Below are 19,880 nucleotides of genomic sequence, written 5' to 3'. Positions count from 1 at the left end.
GGTGAATATCATAGGTTACTGAAGTCATCCCACTGAAAACAGTGAGTCATTAGATATTCAACCGAAAGTATATTATCATTAAGGATCTAGGGAAAATATCCATTTGGTTGCATTTTATTTGTACACCCAGATTTGAAATTCCAAATTCGCCCAAACACCGGCAGATTAACACCAACTAGAACTAGAAATTGTGGCTATGTGTATCTAATTAGCTTGGTCGACGTCTACATAATTGACGGGTTTTAATGGTGAAAGTGGCGACGTTAACTTATAGCCTCTGCCATAATGATAGTCCTGTCCCACACACATTTAAAAAGCTTATGGACCCACAGTGTCGCTCCGTTGTTTAGTATCCGCCATGATGAGGCTAACCCGATAGCATCTGGTAGCTTCCATCCTCACCTACACACACCACAACATACACAAATACATCAAAACCTCATATTAGGTATACTTACAAGTCCTTCGATCTGGATTTGCTTGACGGGCGAATCCAGGGTGCCGGTAGAAGACACAACGGCGGTCGCCGCCGAGGTGGAGTCTTTACGTGAAGCCATGATCGGGGAGCTGAACCACGAGAAAAGGCGGAGCTGTGCAAAGGACGGAAACTTCCGCTATCAGTCCGTTAGCTTGGTCGTCCGTGTAGGGATATTTGTTTTAATTTATTCGTTCCAGATTATACATTTAGTGAATGTTGGGAGATGGATATTTTTTATAAAAAGTAAAAATAAAAGATAAACCTGAATAGTTGGTTCAATAAGATAACTCAAATTATTTACATGATTCGCCGTTATAGTTCCCACTTCTCAGATTCCTTATTCCAAAAGGATGTGATCCTTATAACTGGATCGGGTGGGCCCTCATGTCCCTTCACACGGTAATACTGACGTATTTGAAATGGTGCTGCATTCATGTTAGTGTATATTACTCCCTTTAAAATTTTGAGTGAGAAGCTTGTTGTTGGCTAGATCACCCCTATTCATTGATGTGTTCTGGCTACCATGGTGTATTTTTTTGGCAAGGTTACAAGGTTTCAATGACAGTGTGATGCCTTCATCAAAACTCAGAAATAGTGGCCCTCATTTATCAAACGAACGTAGAAATGAGCGCAAATCTGAACGCATGATTCATCTTACGATAGGACCCAAGTGAGATTTACGAAACCTTCGTATCACACCAATCCCAGCGTACGAAGGATCTTGGTGTTGATAAATACGGCGGCTGAGATCGATCGTAATTAACGTAACACGCCCATATAAAAGCACGTCTTCAGAAGTCTCGCCCCTAACTTTTACGACATGGAGAAACGTCCAACGGTAAAATAGAGGAATTTTTCCGAGACCCAAATGGAGACGCTCGGGTCACTGGTGGATGCGAACCGTCTGGTTTTATTTGGTAGCCTATAGCTGGCATTAAAGGCCAGCAAAAGAATGCTATATGGAAGGAAATAACTGTTGCAGTGAATAGTGTTTCCAATGTTCGTCGGGCTACGGAAGAGGTTTGTTAATTAAATTAATTAAATAATAAATTAAATGTACAACTTCTGTTATCCAGCTTAAAACATTTCACATATATGCTATTGTTTGCATTCCGTTAAAGTTATTTAATTCCGAATAAGGTGAAGAAAAAATGGTCCGACATGAAGCTCAGCACCAAAAAACGTGTTGCGGCTGTGAAGCCGGCCAAGCAAGAAACGGGAGGAGGCCGGTGCAGTGCGACTGCAGCGTAACTCACCGAGATGACTCTGACCATGTAGTGCGCCCTGATGTAGACGATGCCCAACGTTGCTATTTTGGAAAATAAAAGAATCGTGCGTGCCCCCAGGCCATCGGGCTACCATGTTCAGGATTGACATTCTGGCATCGCAAATAATCGGAACATTAACTGAATGGTAGCTTTTGCGGTTGATGTACGCGTAATCATTAATAGATGGTTCATACGCACATGGGTACAATCAACCGCACCAATCACATTTGGAAACCTAGCAATAGCATAAAAATCCCGTTTGATTCCAGTTTGCTGATCGTTATTATATGGGAATTTAATATAACGTTCGGAGAGGGACATTATAGCTGCCAAAACTGCTGGCATGGTTCGGCTAATACTTGGCTGGGAAATAGCAGACCTGTCCCCGATCTCCCGCTGCAAGATCCCGGTGGCCAAAAATCCCAAGGTAGAGCAAACCTGCACAGGTATTGCGTTTGATCGCCTAGTTTCTCGCCTTAACTGTGGCTCCAAAGCATTGCATAGCTCCATCAGGAGATGCCTTGGGAGACGAAAACGACTCAAGAGCCATTCATCGCCCTCCTTAAAAAAATCGGCGCGGTCTCGAAAAACTCTCTCGTCTGTGTGTTGAGGTCCTTAACAGAGCCAGATCTGCCATCGCTGAGACACGACCACCTATTTGGCAAAGCTCCTGTTAATATAGACAGCTGAATAAACATTTCACCTGTCACATTCTAATTATTTTCATAGCAATACTGTTTTTAATTAGGCCTGACTTGATTGTAATTGTTTGAACGCTGGGCTAATTCCAATTTATTTAGTAATTAATACAGATGTTGAACATGGGCTACTTGTGCTGCACTATTCATCATTGAAATACCCGTATGTTGCGCCAAAAAAACTTGCGTACACGAGCTCAGACCTGACGTGAGATTTCATCGCAGCCTGCGCTCACGTTCAAATTGATAAATGCCAAGCTCAACGTTGAAATGAGCGTACGTCCATTTTACGCACGTTTTCTGTCGTACGCTCGTTTGATAAATGAGGGCCAGTATCTCCATGGAAGACACTAGGGTTTCAAACGTACAAACTGCCAGCAATGAGTTTAAACACTCTGGTCTATTCAGATACATCCTGGCCCTCTTTATTAATCAAATCTGGGAGACATTAAACCAGTCCTCTGTGGACTTGTAGCCTAAACATAAATCTTTTCACACATCTTTTTCACCCCTGAAAACCAGGTTCATACTTAAGTACAAGGCATTAAAAACAAATTATTTAAAACACGTTTATTTTAAATCTTTACAGATGTATCACAACTAGAAGTTACCCAGAGACTAAAAATGTGGGATACTGAACTTAACAAGTACATAGCTAGTAACATAATGCAAAAGTTGAATAAGCATAAATGCAGAAGTACAAAAAGAAACATGAAAAACAAAAATCCTGCCAGAATTATACAACTGAATTTCGATGCCCATTATAATTCGCCTACCCATATTTCAAGCTTATGATTATAATGAAGTTTTGAGGACAAGTGCAATGAGGGAGTTTAGAGTGATAGTCGATTTTATGAAAAAAGAGAAAACGACAGTACCTTTCCACCACATTTACAGTGTTCATTTAAATTCCTTTCAAACAAGGGGCACAGCCTCTAGGATCTGACACATTTCAGGAAGGCTTCATGTTTATGCACAAGTGGGACAAATTTGTGGAAACAGATTATGTGGGAACTATGTTTCGATGCGAAAAGTACACAGGGGTCGACTGAATGAAAAGGGGCATGTCATAAATATAGTGATAGACATTCTTACTCTCTTACACTCCCGTTTAAGAAACCAAACGAATACTGCATGATTCATTTTGTAGTAGTACTGTTTAATCCTTTTTAAAACTGTCCCTGACCCTAACCCCTCCCTTTCAAAAAAAAAAATATAAGACAACAGTTCAGTGATTTAAAAATATCAAAACAAAATGTAATGTTGCAGGCAAAACGTCCATTCGGTTCTTTCAATGTTTAAATGAGGTGGAATCTTGCTCCGGCGCAGGCGACGATGTCGCTGTAGGGCTCCGTCTGGGTGATCTCGATGGCCTGCTGCTTCTTCAGCACCAGGAAGCTGTAGAACTTGGCTGCGGCCTGCTTCCTGTTGTTGCTCCGGCACAGCTCCAGCAGGCTGACCGAGTCGGCGCCGGTCTTTGCCATGACGCGCTGAAAGAACGAGGACGGAGACCGATCAGTGTCAATAGAGCGCCTCGATAGATCACTCAACTCAAAACAGTCTCCTCCCTTTTTATTGATGGCGGCAAAGAACAAGCGCCGTTGCATACAGGCAGCTCAAACACCTTCAATTTAAACTTTAGGAAAAGGTTGATATACATGGCATGAATAGGTTATCCACGTTACGTAGCAAAACAGATTTAACATTTAAATAAAGAATAAATGAAACCATGTCTTATTCCCAAGAAGGGACACAATAATTAGGGGTGTAAATCTCTGGTTTCATCACGATACGATATTAAATCGATTCATTGGTCAACGATACTATATTTGCCGATATCAAATGTCTGCCGCGATACAATTTAGATTAGATTCAGGGGCACAAGATCGATATGAGACGATATCATATGTCCATTTAACACAGCCTCTTACATTCACATCAACTTAATTATAATTTCATCATTTTATTTCTTTGCTCTTCCGGATATTTAAACAAAAACAATCAATTTTTAATACAAACTAAAGTGCTACATTGCATTTAAGCGCAAAAGGATTTTTATGGCTTATATTAAAGAGCCCGTTATGATCTTTCATTTTGAAGCAAAGGCCATTCCCAACCTGTGTGGATCAGGGTTCACGCTAGACTTTTTCTTGGGCGGACAAATGTCCGACACTATTCCAGAATATCGGACATTTGCAATATCTTCCGGACGTTATTCACTAATAATTAAATAATCACCAAAAGTCCACATTTAAACGACACAAACCAAGTTGCTTCAATAAATCCCATTTATTAAATTAGCCTAGGTAAAAAATAAAATAAAAAATAACAGCCATTCTCGGTAAAAATGGTAAACAGGTTAAAAATAATTAATTCGATAATTGGAATTCTTGCAGGCTACTTTCGGCGCAACTTCATGGCATGGAAGTGCTCCGCTGCTCGCGAAAAGTTGAAGTCTTTCAACCCCGGCCCAAGGCTCGATATGCGCATCAGCCTCGTCACCTTTTCCTCAGCTAGGCAAGGTTCGCATTCATACATGAATGCGAACTTCTTTCTTTTTTTTCCTCAGACATGTGGGGCGTTTACATTTTATTATACCGGCCATGCGTGCGTGCAATCGGCCAATGTCCGGCTATAGCCGGCTAACGTGAACACTGTGTGGATAGTTCTTCTAAACCGAAACATCCCTCGGAATCATTTTGGCTGTTAAGATAAACCGTCCGTGTTGCCAGATCGGACACATTTTCCTGCCCAATTTGACTATTTTTAGTCACGTTAGGCTGGTAAAACGGGAAATCTGCACAATCTGGCAACACAAAACTAGACATCCTCGCTCTCACACATGCTGCTTGCCTTGTTTAACTGGTGAACGGATACGAGCATCTTGGCACACTTGCACAGAAATAGTTTCAAACACCCGCCAAAGGAGATTGTCAAAATAAGAGCGCATTATACAGCGATATGCATCGATGTTTGGGTGTTGCATCGATGCAGTTGGATCGTTCGCCCATCAATCGATGTATCGATCTACATTGATGGATCGTTACACCCCTAATAAAAATCGTTGTCCTCAAACAACATTTTCAGTATTAAAGTCTGCCGTTTTATAAACCAGTGAAAATCTTTGCATCTGCAAAAAGTTGTGCCGCCTACCTGAATACCATGGAGCATCTGTTGGGTCCTCTTGTTCCATCTCTTCTCCTCCTGATCCTGATCTGTACCCTGGCCTTCCTCATCCTACAAACGGACAATACAAACTCAAAGTTAGCGCACGCAATGCAGAGACCCATGACCTAACCAAGCAGCCTTAGGTTGGTTGGATACTGGAGCTGGCTAGTTGTTCTTCCTGACCTCCTCCTCCTCGTCGCTGTCCTTCTTGTCCTTGTCCTTCTCACTGATCAGGTCCAGCTCTGGGACCAGCTGGGTGAGGTTGAGGCTGGGCTCCTCAGGGGGAAGGTCCACCACAGACATGTCCAACCTCTGGGTCAGTGCCAGGCGGTCGGCGGCTGCTGCTGCTGCTGCTGCTGCTGCTGCTGCTGCAACGGGCTCCAAGGGAGCGATCTGGGGGAGGACCCGTACAATCGTTAGCAACGAGTCCGTCGACATCGAGCCATTGTATCTGAAGTAGAAAGATGGACCACTTTTTTGATCCGACCTTCGACGACGAAACTGTAGCGTTTTGAATATTGGTTTATGAGCTAAATTAGACGTGGAAAATCAAAAATCCAGAATTAGACTTCGGATCGAGTCCACACACACGTCGGTGCTAACCTTAATGTCATTGATAAGAATTTCGGAAAATTTCGCCATTAGGGGGCGCAATAAACGAGGAAATTGTATATCTTCTACAAAATTTCACCATTAAGGGCCGCCATAAACGAGGGAATTGTTCATCTCCTAACTGGCCAAAGGAATGTTCTGAAAACGCTTTTGGGGATATATCTCCCACACCGAACCTCCCACAGTCAAAACCTTTATATCCACAGGTTCACGGTAGCGTTTTGAACACATGCTTCGCGTTTTGCCGGCGAAATGCACATTTCTTGGACCCCTGCATAACTGCTTACAGTTCTAGTTATTTTTTTAAACCGGAGTGAACAGGTAGTGGCCTCAGTAATCGGTACTCACAGGGAGGGCGGCCTCCTTGTCGGCTGCCTTGCGCTTGACCCCCCGGGGGGTGGCGGGAGGGGGCATGACGGTCTCGTCCAGGGTGGTCCGGCTACCCTCGATTGCCGAGGCTCCAAGAATACTGGGCTCCTCCGTGATAGTCTGGTCTGAACGGAGCCAAGACAGTCATTGAAAGGATTACGTTTTCTTCTGAGCTTTGCCTTCCATCATTCTCCCATGAGAGGCAGACCTCTAACTAGTACAACACAGACACAACGCCTTCCAAGTAGACGTGGTGATGAATCACAGCAGGAGCCAACTGGGACGATGCCCACTCTTTCCTTGTTTCCATATTACAACCGATCCTTGATTGATTACTTTATTGGTTGCAAACATGCAAGGGCGTTCATGTTATCCACTCGTTTCAAAGTATCCGTTTAAAGGCCGAGTGTGAACTTGCATAAAAAAAATCACTTGAAGGCCAGCAGCATGTTAATGCAAGATCACTGAGTAACACATTGCGGGAGTTGGCACTCCGACAAGGACAGTTAAATTACATACAAGGATCTACCGTGTATGTCATTCGGAAACCATGGTTTCAAGTCTAGAATGGGAACGAGCAGCTCTGCACAGATAAGATAATCATCGCAGAGTACCCATCCGTTCCCACAGCGCCCATGTCGGAAATCAAACACATTTCAGGACAGATGCCTCGTTAGGGACAAGATCACACACACGTCAAGTTTAGCGAGAGGGCTTACCGATGACATCTCTGTGCTGACTCATGATGTCCTCACGTGGCACCTCAGGGTTCTCCAGCTCCTTAAGGAACTCATCGAGACTGTCGGCCTCGCCGCCCTTCCTCCTCTTCCTCAGCTCGTCTGGCACCAGGGGTGTCAAGCAGCGCGTGAACATCTGGGAGGAGAGGCAGACAGAAGGGATTCAATTGTTTAAGTGCCACTACGACATTGGTCTGAATGCAGTCTGAGTGTGCGCGGTACTAAAGGAAACGTTTCAAGGGCACACGTGCCCTACCATACGCTGAGGGAAACATGCTGTGCTGAATTAATCATCCGGGAAGACTGTGCCTCCTGCAGTCCTCAAGAGTTGTGCATGTGCAAATATGATAACTTAAAAAACAACACTGCACCCGTTTCATGTAAAGAATGTCCTACTAGCCTCTGTAACATTTACATCTGTAGCATATAAATGTTAGATCCACCACACTCCAGAACATAGTCTTTTCCCCAACACATGCATATGGCCACCAGAATAACCTTATGGCCCCTCACCAATCTGAATTCAAGGAGGGCCACTCCACTGAGACGGCCCTCCTTGCCATTGCAGATCAACTTCACACAGCTTCCGAACAGCGTCCCTCCCCCCTCTCTCTTTGATGGACCTTTCAGTAGCGTTAGACACAGAACTAATCAGATCCTCCAAGAACTTGGAATCTCAGGCTCTGCACTCGCCTTGCTCAAACCCTACCTCCCAGATCGCTCTTGAAGGGCGACCTGGAAAAAGTCTGGTGGTCTCACTGCTGGGGTCCCTCTGGGTTCTGTTCTTGGTCCCAGCCTCTTCTCTCGCTACACCAAGTCACCTGGTTCTGCATTTACCTAAATGGCTTTACCTCCCATAGTTATGAAGACAACAAAACTAAAGTCTGAAACCCAGGCAGTGCCCGAATCTTTCTGTGTCAGGGCGACATAACTCTCATTCACACACACCACCAGAACCTTAATCTGGACAAGACTAGGATGCTCTTTCTTCCAGGGATGGCTTCTCCCACCCACGACCTCTCCAGCAATACAGAGGTATATTTATAACAATCCTCTTCTTATCTTGACCCGAGCGGCAGGCGATCACCCGGCTCTCACCTTAAGCATCCTTGGGTTCCAGAGGGGCTGTGCCGGGAGGGAAAAGAGCTTCTCCACACCACCGGTCTCCTTCCACATCATCAGCTTCTTGGTGGGCGGGGCCAGGTCCAGGGTGGTGACGATGTCAGAGTAGTCAGACAGCTGGGCGCGGATGGTCTTGCTGTCCAGCTCCTTGACGCTGTCCACAATCAGCTTCCTCTTGCGCTTCGCCTTGGTCTCTTTCACTATGGGTTGAGAAAAAAATGAAATAATTCAAAACGTACTTATATGACACACACAGTGAAAGACATTTGCAGTGTTGCACAAACACATGTTTTTAGTTTTTCCCGCGATTCAGCTGGGTACCAGGTGATAACTTGAAGACCCCTTCTGTGTGCAGTCAGGTCGCGAGAGGTTCTCACCAGTAATGTCGATGGGCTCCAGAGCGAAGGCCTCCTCCTCGTTGGGTACCAGGGTGGTCTGCTCTGTCTGATCGGCCATGGCTGGCAGGGGCTCTACGGGTCCTGAGTCAGGGCTGTCTGGCCCCGCTACACACACAACCAAATTCAAAGAACAAAAAACATTTGATTAGACATGCGGAACATACTTTGTTATCATTCTCAAAACCATTTCAATTCAAACTGTGGTTCATTAGATTTAAAAGTAATTGAATACCAATGCACCAAACTGTAACTCCCCATTCAAATATAAAGGACAAAACGTGTCCCACAACAATGACGTGAGGGAGCTCTACTGACGTGACTGGAGGTTGTCAAAGTCGTCCTCGTCGTCTCCGTGGTCCGGGGGCATCAGGACGCTCTCAGTGATGGCCGGAGGGTCGTCGAAGATACCGCCACCGTCCTCGTTACTCAGCAGTTTGTCCACTGGGGTAGTAAAAAAAATAAAATAATTAAAAAGCTTGTCAGAGCTGATTTCGTAAAGATGCCTTTTAAATACTAGAAGATCTCGATGTGGAAGTATTGGACATTTTCCCTCTTTAATTCAGTACCCTGTGCAAACCCAAAGCCCAATCCTTTTTTATTTAAAGGTTGCATTTGTGTTCTTTCAATTTATGTTGGGACAGCGCCACCATTACAGATTATTTGTGGGGAAACAGATCCGTTTTCAGAGAATTAAGTGGTTACTTACTTTCTATTCATGATGTGGTATAAAAATGTTATAATCTCTGCATACTCAACACAATGTTCGACTTGGCACGACAACACCAGTACCCTCACCCAACATGCCGCCGTCACTGTTGCCCATCGGGTTGTCACCAAAGTCGTCGTACTCCATGGGGTTCGACTTCTCGGGGAGGACGGCGGGACCGGGCTCCGAATCCAGGAGCAGGTTGGACTCTGTGGGGCCGTGCATGATGTCCTCCTCGAACGCACTGGCGTCGCGCATCATCTCGCGGTCGTCCATGCCAAAGTCCGCTGGAAATGGGTTAAGATAAGAAGGTGTGCGGAGAGACAAGTGATGCAGCAGCAAACTCAAAACATCAGAAAGCCTAAAGAAAATGGAAAGTCTGAGCAGTGTAATAACACATCCCATGCAACCATCTAGATATATTCTCTGGCTGGGCATTTTAGGTCCTATTCAGGTCTCATGTAGGTGGGGAACACATGTGGGTGTTTGCAGTGCTGTCCTGGTCTTACCAAAGTCATTGTCCTGCATTAGGCTGAGGTTGCCTACATCTTCCCTCATTGTAATCTCCTCAACTCTGCTCTGGTTCAGGGTAAACTGCTGGGCCACGTCGATGTCACTGGAACACAAGGGCATAGACATGTTCATATAGCATATGTACACTGCTGACAGGAATGACCACACTTGGTGCTGAAATTGGACACACACACACGATAAGCAGACTCACTCTAGGTCAGGCAGGGGTTGGTCGAAGTCATGGAACTCCTCGGGGAGGGTGATGGCGTTGTAGGCAGCCTCCCTGTTCTCCTCGGGCAGATCCACCACACCTGAAAGAACACAAGAACAAGAAGAACCCGTCAGCATACTGGGTGGGCTAGGCAAGGATTTTACTGCAGTTGACATGATGGATTTTATTCTTGTTAGACCAATTTACAATAGAAAAGCTTCTTATAATATAAACTATATCGTAAATATTGTTCAGTTAATGTATCATTATGGCTTGTTGTTGTCATGTTTTTGACCTGAAGTCAAAGTTGGAAATAATCCAATCCTCTTTGCTTTTTTGCACATCTAGACAATATACCGACTTCGGATATCGACTTCAGCCCATGCCTCACCTGGTCTGAAAGCCATTTTGATCTTGATGAAAGCCTCGTTACAGTCAGCCAGCAGGTACTTGGCCTTCCTGTGGTAGATCCTCACCACGCCCAGAAGAAGGTGACCCGATGTCCGCAGAGCCATCTTCACCTGCAAATAGGGGGGGGGATTTCTTTTGTTCGATGGTTCCTTCACAATAGAGATCCACTTTCAACCGAGTTTTAACGCCAACTGCCTCAACCACTCGTCGGCACAGAATAAACTAACTTCCAGCAAAACAACCAACAATGAGCAGCACTAACCGCAACCAAAAACCAAAACGCCTTCATTGATAGCAGTTGGAGGCACAGATTTATATTTGGTAGGACAAGCAATAACATCAAGAAAAGAAAATGGCAAGGAAAATAAGCATAAATAGTTCATAAAGAAGCAAAATTGAATTGAATAAGGCAATATAAACATCATAATAACAGTAGCATCACAAACCACTTGTTTTTCTTTCCAAACCATGATGAGTCTATTCAACAACCCTATTGATGAGTTGGAATGATTAAGAGCTATTGCCATTATGTTTGTGAGTCGTGCAGCACCGGCAGGCGAGTGTTTACCTTGGGACAGATGATGCTCTCCACGCTACTCTCCAGGTTACATTCAAACACGTGGGCCTTGGTCAGCTTCTTGTCCCAGTGGGCCGCCAGCCAGATCTTGGCTAGCGGCCCACGTTTACTCAGGACAAAGTGGGCGTAGAACATTGCCCCGGTTCCTGTCTCACACGCTCACTCGCACTGGGGGAGGTCTGTAAGGGGTGGAACAGACGCAACAATGTGGAAATCAGTCTATGGTTGTGGAACTGGCAATCATAACATCAACAACACAATACACCAAATCAATCCTGAGTAAGATCCATGATGTCTTCCTCCAAATTACTTTGAGCTACAATTTTGCAGAGGCTTTCCCTTTCGTTTGGTTTGGTGAATGATCATCATAGCATTTAATGTGATAATACATTATTGAATTGAAGTACTGTACTACTGATGTGGTAGTTGTAATGACCATGTGTGGGAGTAGTTTTTCAAACTCAAAGCACTTTGTACAGACAAACAAATACATGTTTATAGGAAAATTAATTCAAAACCGATGGTATGATGATTACAGATGAAAGTAGATTCAAAGAGCGATGAAGACTAGTCAACAAGTTGGAGGGTGATGGTTTTGATCATAATAACTGATCGACTGTGGTCAGTGCCCCATGCACGTCATTCAATTTGATACCACATCAGCCGGCTACAGATAATAGTCAACAAACTAGTGTACAACTTGAAAAACACATGCAGGAAAACAAAAAGTGCTCCCCAAAAGATCATCTAAACACGGAAGGGGATGAGATTGTACAAAGTCTGTATAACGTTACAGTAGTTTTCATTGGAAGCCTTGATGAGTTGATACAAGCAACACAGAGACTACACTCAGATGGTCTGCAAACGTGGTCGCTTTGATTCAAACCGGCCATTAATATAGTTTCCCAGCACGTTCCAATAAGTAGTGAATCTACATCGTAACAAGTAACATTAGGGACACCCCGATGCTAAAGAAAACACAACTGCAACACAAGAGTTCCGCCTTTTCTACGCCACGAACAATAATAGATCAATAACAAAAGTCTCCGACCCGCCGCACACATTACTACATTATTATACGTTGGTAGTTTCGGTTGTTCGCGAGATCCTCACCGCCTCGGACGCGCGTGCTTATATTTAAGAGATACAAAAAAACGCGCCATTGAGTGAATCCCGACCTAGAAAATAGTCGGCGCCATGTACGTTCGAAACGATGGCCACAAGTGATTCATTGCGTCGCAAAAAACTGAAGAGTTTAGCTAGTTATCAACATCCCCGAGGTTTACCTGAGCGGGGGTAGTTTCTGAAACGCTAGAAATTACGACCACGGTTAGTATAACGCAAAACGAGCCCACATGAGCGGGGAACAAGGCGCGCTTCTGACTACTTTTTCCTCTAGCTGCGTTAGCTGTTGGCTAACGGCTTCAAGTAGCTGAAAGGCCGCGATGGACAAACCGACAGTGTGCATGCTCGTTCGCTTGTTTTGCTACATCGTTTCTAATAAGTACGTGTTTCCACGGTGAAAATTCTTACCTGTGCTACCCCCTTGACGGCGAAATAAAAAATATATTATGTAATTTCTCCCAGCGAATTCTCCCCTGTTGTACTCATTAAAAGAGCCAAGATGGCGCCAGTTGCCTTCCTCCCGCTCAGTGGCGTCCTTTTAAATCAGCAGGATGTTTACACTCAAACATGGCGGAGGAGGAGTCCCACATAAGCTCTACAACGCTGTGTAGTCTGCATAGGGGGCGATAGAGCACACTTTGGATGGTTAATAGGAACCACCAATTCGGGGGGGAAATTTTGGGGAACATTATGTACATGTGTTATGATTTGATGAAGAATAAAGGATTACACACTCGTTGCTTTTATGATTGACGTTACGGTGTTTGCAGACGCGTGGCCAACACATATGAAGAGTAAGAAAAATAGAAATATAGTATATGCGAGTTTTTATCATAAAAAACTTACCAATGGAAATATGGGCTCCTTAATTAAAAGGCTTCCTGCATGTAAACCATCCTGAAGCAGTTATTTTAAAACTGAAATGGAGAAAGCATGCTGATTGAATGGTCTCGAAACTAATTTTGACTGAATTTGCCTCGCATGTACAAGTAGTATAAAAGTAAAAGTAGTGACGCTACTAATAACCATCCCAAAAAGACACTGAACATCTCAATGCATGCCTCTATCCAAGTTCACTGCACAGACAGGGGTCTTGATTTCAGAGTAGTGTAGCCTATGAAATAGCCTAGGATAAATCATTAATGTTAAGAATGGGCATAGCTCTATATGTTCAATTCAGTTTCAAAACCATCATCGTCGTCGTCGTCGTCGCCCCCCCCCCCCAGTAATGTCTGTTATATGTGATGATCCAGATTGCAGTTCGCCGCATGATGCCATCATGGGTAGATATAGACAGCCGCAGAGAATCCTCCCAAACTAATTCATAACTGAGTGCTAAGAGCGCCTGCCATGGTTTCGCATGGGATTGGATATCTTGCCTTTGCCCAGCATCATAAGTTACAAATAATAACCATCTGGTCATACGCTATCCAAGAGCAACATTATATCCATATTTACAAACAGATGTGGAAAATTCAATTGCTGCACCCTGCAGCAGCTGTAGGCACATCCAGGCCTACACAATGACAATAAAGGTTTGTAGTTTCCGATTAATTGGATTCTTCTCATGCTACAAACATGTTTTTGGTTAAAAGTGCAATGAGTCAGGGAACTAAATGAGGTTTGGGAAAAACCCAGACCAACCTCGCCCTGCTGTAGGCGATTACAATCATGTGAATTTACATATTCAGCCAACTTGTGATACTTTGTCTTAAAAATATGATTTATTTATAGACACCAAGTACGCCTGATGCCTTTAGGACTACATCTATTCAGTGATTGATTCTTGATCTTCTTACCAGCGTTTCCAAGTCAGGGTCAGGGGTTTGGACATCAGTGTAGCTGCTGTAGGCGCGTAGACAGAGAGACGTCTAGAGATGCCATCGCCAGATAACCGACTCATTCCTTCAAGTTCACAGTGGTTGATAATTTAGGGTCAATAACAAGCCTTGCGTTTGGGAGGCGGGTGGAAACACGTGCAAAATAGAGACACGATTGCTGAATTAATTTCCATAATAAGAAGGTGGTTGAATATGTCAGTCTAAAAATGGCAAGCAGTTTAGAAGCAAAGGCTTCCTGAGAAAGGCATACAACACCGAAGAGATATAGTGTGAACAGGACTATCAAACATAAGACTAATTTGACTGAATTAAAATGTTCCCCTCTTGGCATTGTCATGTTGGCCATCCTAGCCAAGGATGGATATTACGACTGCAGTCACTTTGTTGGTCTTAGTTTCTCTAATAACGACTCCAACAGATTTATGTAAACAGTGATTAGTTGCTTATAAATGAATATCATTGAACATGTTAAAAATGTTGTTGGCTGACTATACGGTAAAAACAGAAAAAACAAAGACAGGTGGATTATTTCAAATGTTTTATTTCATCTGGTTTTTATTTATCAAAACCGTTTAAAAAAGTGATTTTTCCTCTATCTTTCCATCTATAAAATTAGGTCTGTAGTTAGAGTGAAGGAAGCAGGCAAAGTTAAAATCCCCATAAAATTATGTCTGATACAGCGTACAAGGGTGTAATGGTACCGTTCATATTACTATACTTGTGGAGACCAGAGGGGGCTTTTGAGCCTTACAATGCCTATAAAAGTTTCCTACAACAGAGAATGCAGGAATGTCAGTCCCATTTATGTGTGGTAAATGATAAAGCTTAATAGCATTCCAGTGTTACATGACTTCTAGGGGTGCAGTTATGTGTAACTGGACATCAACTCAAAGTGATACGAAAGAAAAAATAAAATGAAGAAAATAAAGAACAGACTTGTTCTTACACAAAGCCGAGAACTCAAAAGTGTCTTTCCTTTAAAGGCACATTGATAATACCAACCACTATCCTAAATGAGATAGAAATGATAGATAGGGTGGAGATCAAATTAAATTTGTATCCTTCTCATATTGCACCAGGATAACTTCTACAGAACAATTTGGTTTCACGTGACCATGAAGTTTTCTGGAATTTCACACACATCCATACAAACTCTCAATACACTCGACACACTTTCTTTCAATTAATAATTTCCTGTTCACTCACACAATATTTTTCGATTTCATAAATAACTCCCTAGAAATGATCAATTGGCACAAGTTAAGGGGTGGATGGTAGGTTATGTGGCCAGAAGAATAAAGTAAAAGACAAATTAGACGAACTGTGGTGATGTTTGGCCACAAATTCATTGGAGGCTTCCTACGAATATCCATTGGCAGTTCATTGAACAACAACCCCTTCGATAAAGAATAAAAGTTGGAAAGAAATAGAAGCACATTCCAGTTAAGTCAAAATAAAATACAAAAATAAACAACTTGATATGACATGTCAAGACCACAGGAGGAATAGACTTGAGCTACGTTGACTACACAAACAAACGAAAAATCCTTTACTCTGAGCTCAATCTAAGATTCTGCGTAAAATAAATTACCAGGCATACATTAATGATGCGATGCAGTCCATGATGATATTCAGATGTTATCAAGCCATTTGACATTCTTTGTGTCATATTAACAGTACCGGACATTATTGTACCCAAATAATTTATTGAATTTGCAGGATATATGTTACTTTGGTGAAATTGTTTGAACCAAACTCTTTCTGAGAGCAACAGTTTAGTATGTTAAAAAAAAATCAATAGTGAGTAAATTAACAAAACATTAAAATCAAATAAAATTGTAATTTGAAAGATAATTTATGATCAGACTAGGCCTTTTTGCATAATTAGGAAAACTTTTAGCATTGCATATTAACATTTCTGCTTGTTCAATCAGTTAGTTGAGAAGGTGTCACCGCTTGACTAACATCCATAAAGCCGGTGTGAGTCTTACCACTGTCTGAGAGTAGGAGAGTTTAGAAAACTGATTACTGGTTTGCTCCTCAACAACTCACATTCACTCAACAAGGCATTTTAAGCAATCCTCCGTTTATCTTCAGGTTAAAAACACATTCAAGTAACACTTCAGGCTGTTCATGAAGCCGTATAACATTAAACCTCAAAACTGCCATTTCTTTAAAAAAATAATGAAGAACTAAAACGATGAAAGACATGATGCAGTTTGGTTAAATTATTAAACATGGGTCTGTGTGAGAAGTAGGGCAATAACTGGCATCGTTCACAGATTTTCCACCAAATTCATAGCATGTTTCTGTGGAAACTCTCAAACGTCTTCACATAATCAAGTACTTACTTTGAGCTAATCAAAGAGATGAATATGATTGCTGCTTATTATGTACTAATTTAGTGTTTGTTTAAAAAGAGAATTCTGTTGAGAATGAATGACATTTTGATTAGAAAGCGGAAAAGTTAGTGTTATTTTGAGTTTGAACAATTTGATTAGAAAGCGGAAAAGTTAGTGTTATTTTGAGTTTGAACAATTTCCTCTTAGGGAAAGAAAAGTGGGCAAAAAACAATGGGGACAAAAGCAAAAAACAAGAACAAAAAAAGCATTGAAAAGCAGCAAGATCAAGGTGCTAATTTACACAAGTCCACTATTCAGGACTCCCAAATCCCAATGCAATTCGATTTATATTGAGGCACTGTGAAAATACTTTGTTAATCATGATTAATTTCTGTTGCTAAGGGAGTCAGGGGAGGGGTCTGTCCTTCGCCCGCCATGCTGGATTGGGTTTGAGAGAAAGTGAGAAAGATCAAGAGAGAGAATGAATAACACCGGCCGTTCTTTCACCATATTAAAAAAATAACTACACTCTTCCAAAATAAGCCTATCCTCTTCGTTGTGGTCGTTACTATGAATGATATCCTGCCTCCAAAAGTCTTTGCTTTGAGTCTGTGCATTTACTTAGCAGGTGTTGAGAACTTGTTCTTGAAGATCCATAAAATCCAACCATCAACCTTTCCTTGAAGACATTGTGACCTGGACTATCTGTAAAACGACCAACTGCCCATCGTCTCATAGTCTGTGACTATCAACATGTGGGCCTGGAGTGGCGTGCAGGGTTAGCTCAGATGCTCCTTCTGGACAACATCTTGGTCTGAACAAGCATCATCCCTGACCTCAAAGTGTTCACAATGCCAACTTACGCCCCTGCAGGACACGACAGGAGAGAGAGCAGGCGGGTCGCATTAACCAGATGGGGGGCCTCGACAGATTCCATCCAACCGTCCTCCGCACTCATTTCATCCAAAACACTGGATCTCCCTGCGTTTTCCCCCACGCCTCTACCCAGGGGTGGAGTGGGCTTGGGTGGGGTTATAGCCGCTCGATGTCCTTGTACTTCTTGCGCAGTATGGACACCTGGTCCTTGAAGAGGACTGGGTCCAGCCGCATCTGGGAGTGCACCAGGGGCATGCTGCCAAACCAGCTGGCAAACTTGTTCATGCAGGTCTGACGCTGGGCGAAGTGGTCCGGGTCGGCCCAGCGAGAGGCCCGCGACGTCTGAGTTGGCGGGAGGGACATAGAGAGAGAACAGAAAGAGGAACAGTGAGAGAATTGAAGAACGATAAAGCAAAAGGGAAGGGGAGAAAAAATGCATAGAGGAGATGAGGGAGACAGATGGGAGAGGAGAAGGGAAGAGAGTTGGCAAATGGAGGTGTGGAGGGGTGACCACAGGAGTCGGGAAGGAAATTGGTGTTGAAGTCAGAGAGAGAGATTGGATGGAGTATGGGAGAGGGAAGTAGAAAGGACGTGTGAAGAAGAATGGGACAAAGGAAATGAATAACGCATCGGTGGTTATTCTGACCTTTTAGAGTCCATTGTGATTATTCATGAGTTATTTATTAAGGCCCCAGCAGCAAGGAAGACATTTCCATTTTGTCGAACAAAACTGGTGTTTTCTATACTTTTCCGCTACCAAATGCTTTGGTGGGTGCATAATTTGTCTGAAAGACGTCAGGAGAAGGCATCAGTAGTCATGCAGATACTCTCTACGAATACGGCTGAAGTCTGTAATTACTATAACGGTGAAGTCATTTAGCAGACGCAATAATTAAAAGAGTGCTAAGGGAAGTCTGATAGGCTGTAGCAGACATTGGGGATCAAATTCAGTATTTTTCAACTGGGGAGTAACGTTTCACAAGAATGAAAAACAAATTGCGGCCTGCAACATCAACTTCGTCTCACAGATTTTGGACCATTGTCGAATTGGTTGAGGATAGGGATGGGCAAAATGATTATTTTCCGGGAACTAGTTCTTTCAGTTCAGTTCACTATAACGATTCGTTTGTTTGATTCGTTCGTTTTGATTCGTTCGTTACGTCAGATTACGTCATTTGACAGGGAATCTCACTGGTGTCTGCCCCCCCCCCCCCCCCCTGCGAGACGGCCCTAAGCATAATTTAAGCGATTTCTAGGCTCTACCCCCCGTGAAAATCGACAAGATGTACTAGATAGTATAACCAAACGTCCCACCAATATTTATACCACTTGCTTACTCTCTATATAATAATAATAATAATACATTTAATTTAGAGGCGCCTTTCAAGACACCCAAGGTCACCTAGGTATATGTCATTCATGGTTTTATATTTATAATTATATTTTTTAGATTTAATTCTTCATTATTCAGGCATTACAGAACTTTCATGGTCATAAATAAAAAATACGAACTGCAGTTTAATTTCTTTGTTTGTTCTTGAATTGAAGTAGAATGGAGCAAAGACTCCTGGGATTGGGAAATGCGTTTATCCAATAAACAGATGGAGGTCAAGTCTATTTTCGGAAATGTAGGGGGATATATGAGTGGCCCCACGTCGAATGCTATGACCCAAGATACGTCAGACAGAGAAAGCGTGCAAATTCGACGGTACCGCCTTGTCATTTGTTTACCCAGGTGCCATGGCAACACCATTGCTACCTCTCATTGGCTGAATCTTTGAGAACGTTGTAGACTCAATCAATATAAGTCGCGGGGAGACTAAGCTCTGTTCGTTTGTAGATTTTATTTGCGTGACCATATTTTTGTTTTATGTTAAAAAAAAAAGAATCAAAGAACCAGTTCTTCTTGTTTTGGGGAACCAGTTCTTGTCGTTCACGTTCGGGATTTGTTCGTCGTGAATGAATCGGTCGCGACCGACTCATCCCTAGTTGAGGATTATCGTTATCTATTGTACCGATTCGGAACAATTACGTCAATTAACGTTTCTGCTGAAACAGTTGATGTTCTAGGCCGCAAATTTGGTTGTTGCAGCAGAACGTGACGGTTTCCCGTCAAGGGTGTTTAGCACTTCTGCCTCACCTGTCCCATCATGGTCTCCTTGTACTGTTTCTTCTGGGTGACCTTGATGGGAGGCAGCTTGGTGACGGCCGACACCAGGAAGTTCATCAGGATGTCCTCACAGTTGGACATCTGATCCACCATGCTCTTGAGGCTGTCGGGAAGGTACGTCGTGTACAGGTAGTGGTAGTATCTGGAGCGCCGTGTCGGGGATAGGGAGAAAGTGGAGAACGTCAAGAATGTGTTAAGAGATCCACTGTACAAAACATGGCAACAAGCACAGAAGACACTTGTTGTTTGGAGGAATAC

General features: G+C 43.1%; 3 protein-coding genes across 6 annotated transcripts in view; all 3 read right to left on the bottom strand.

Annotated features, from left to right (window-relative positions):
* LOC132459366 (eukaryotic translation initiation factor 3 subunit H) overlaps window positions 1-619 on the bottom strand; it is a 61,116-nt gene extending 60,497 nt beyond the window's left edge. The window contains exon 1 of the mRNA XM_060053850.1: window positions 459-619. Within this exon, the coding sequence (XP_059909833.1) occupies window positions 459-557 (99 nt within the window). The 5' untranslated portion in view covers window positions 558-619. The remainder of the gene's footprint in view (window positions 1-458) is intronic.
* Window positions 620-2,999: 2,380 nt separating this feature from the next.
* Window positions 3,000-12,990, bottom strand: LOC132459362 (double-strand-break repair protein rad21 homolog A-like). Of its 3 annotated transcripts, none has more exons than XM_060053842.1 (14): window positions 12,802-12,990; window positions 11,260-11,447; window positions 10,672-10,801; window positions 10,281-10,380; window positions 10,066-10,172; window positions 9,646-9,843; window positions 9,166-9,291; window positions 8,830-8,955; window positions 8,429-8,652; window positions 7,313-7,466; window positions 6,573-6,718; window positions 5,796-6,005; window positions 5,598-5,681; window positions 3,000-3,934 (listed from the first exon to the last, which is right to left on the bottom strand). In XM_060053842.1, exons 2-14 carry the CDS (start codon window positions 11,401-11,403, stop codon window positions 3,743-3,745), a joined length of 1,941 nt encoding a protein of 646 aa, XP_059909825.1. In that variant the 5' UTR covers window positions 11,404-11,447; window positions 12,802-12,990; the 3' UTR covers window positions 3,000-3,742. The 3 variants fall into 3 exon arrangements, with proteins under 3 accessions (XP_059909825.1, XP_059909827.1, XP_059909826.1); XM_060053844.1 differs by having other exon boundaries at window positions 5,796-5,990; window positions 12,802-12,961; XM_060053843.1 differs by lacking the exon at window positions 12,802-12,990 and adding an exon at window positions 12,555-12,689.
* Window positions 12,991-14,759: 1,769 nt separating this feature from the next.
* The window catches only part of LOC132459361 (exostosin-1b-like), a 52,239-nt gene continuing 47,118 nt past the window's right edge, over window positions 14,760-19,880 (bottom strand). For both annotated transcript variants that reach the window (XM_060053841.1, XM_060053840.1), the window contains 2 exons: window positions 19,593-19,764; window positions 14,760-17,794 (listed from right to left, as the gene is read on the bottom strand). In XM_060053841.1, coding sequence (XP_059909824.1) covers window positions 17,609-17,794; window positions 19,593-19,764 — 358 coding nt within the window. In that variant the 3' untranslated portion in view covers window positions 14,760-17,608. The remainder of the gene's footprint in view (window positions 17,795-19,592; window positions 19,765-19,880) is intronic.

The sequence above is a fragment of the Gadus macrocephalus genome, chromosome 6 (assembly GCF_031168955.1).
Source record: "Gadus macrocephalus chromosome 6, ASM3116895v1".
Classification (NCBI taxonomy): domain Eukaryota; kingdom Metazoa; phylum Chordata; class Actinopteri; order Gadiformes; family Gadidae; genus Gadus; species Gadus macrocephalus.
Note: the sequence above shows the minus strand (reverse complement) of the source record. Positions and strands in the feature narration are given on the sequence as shown.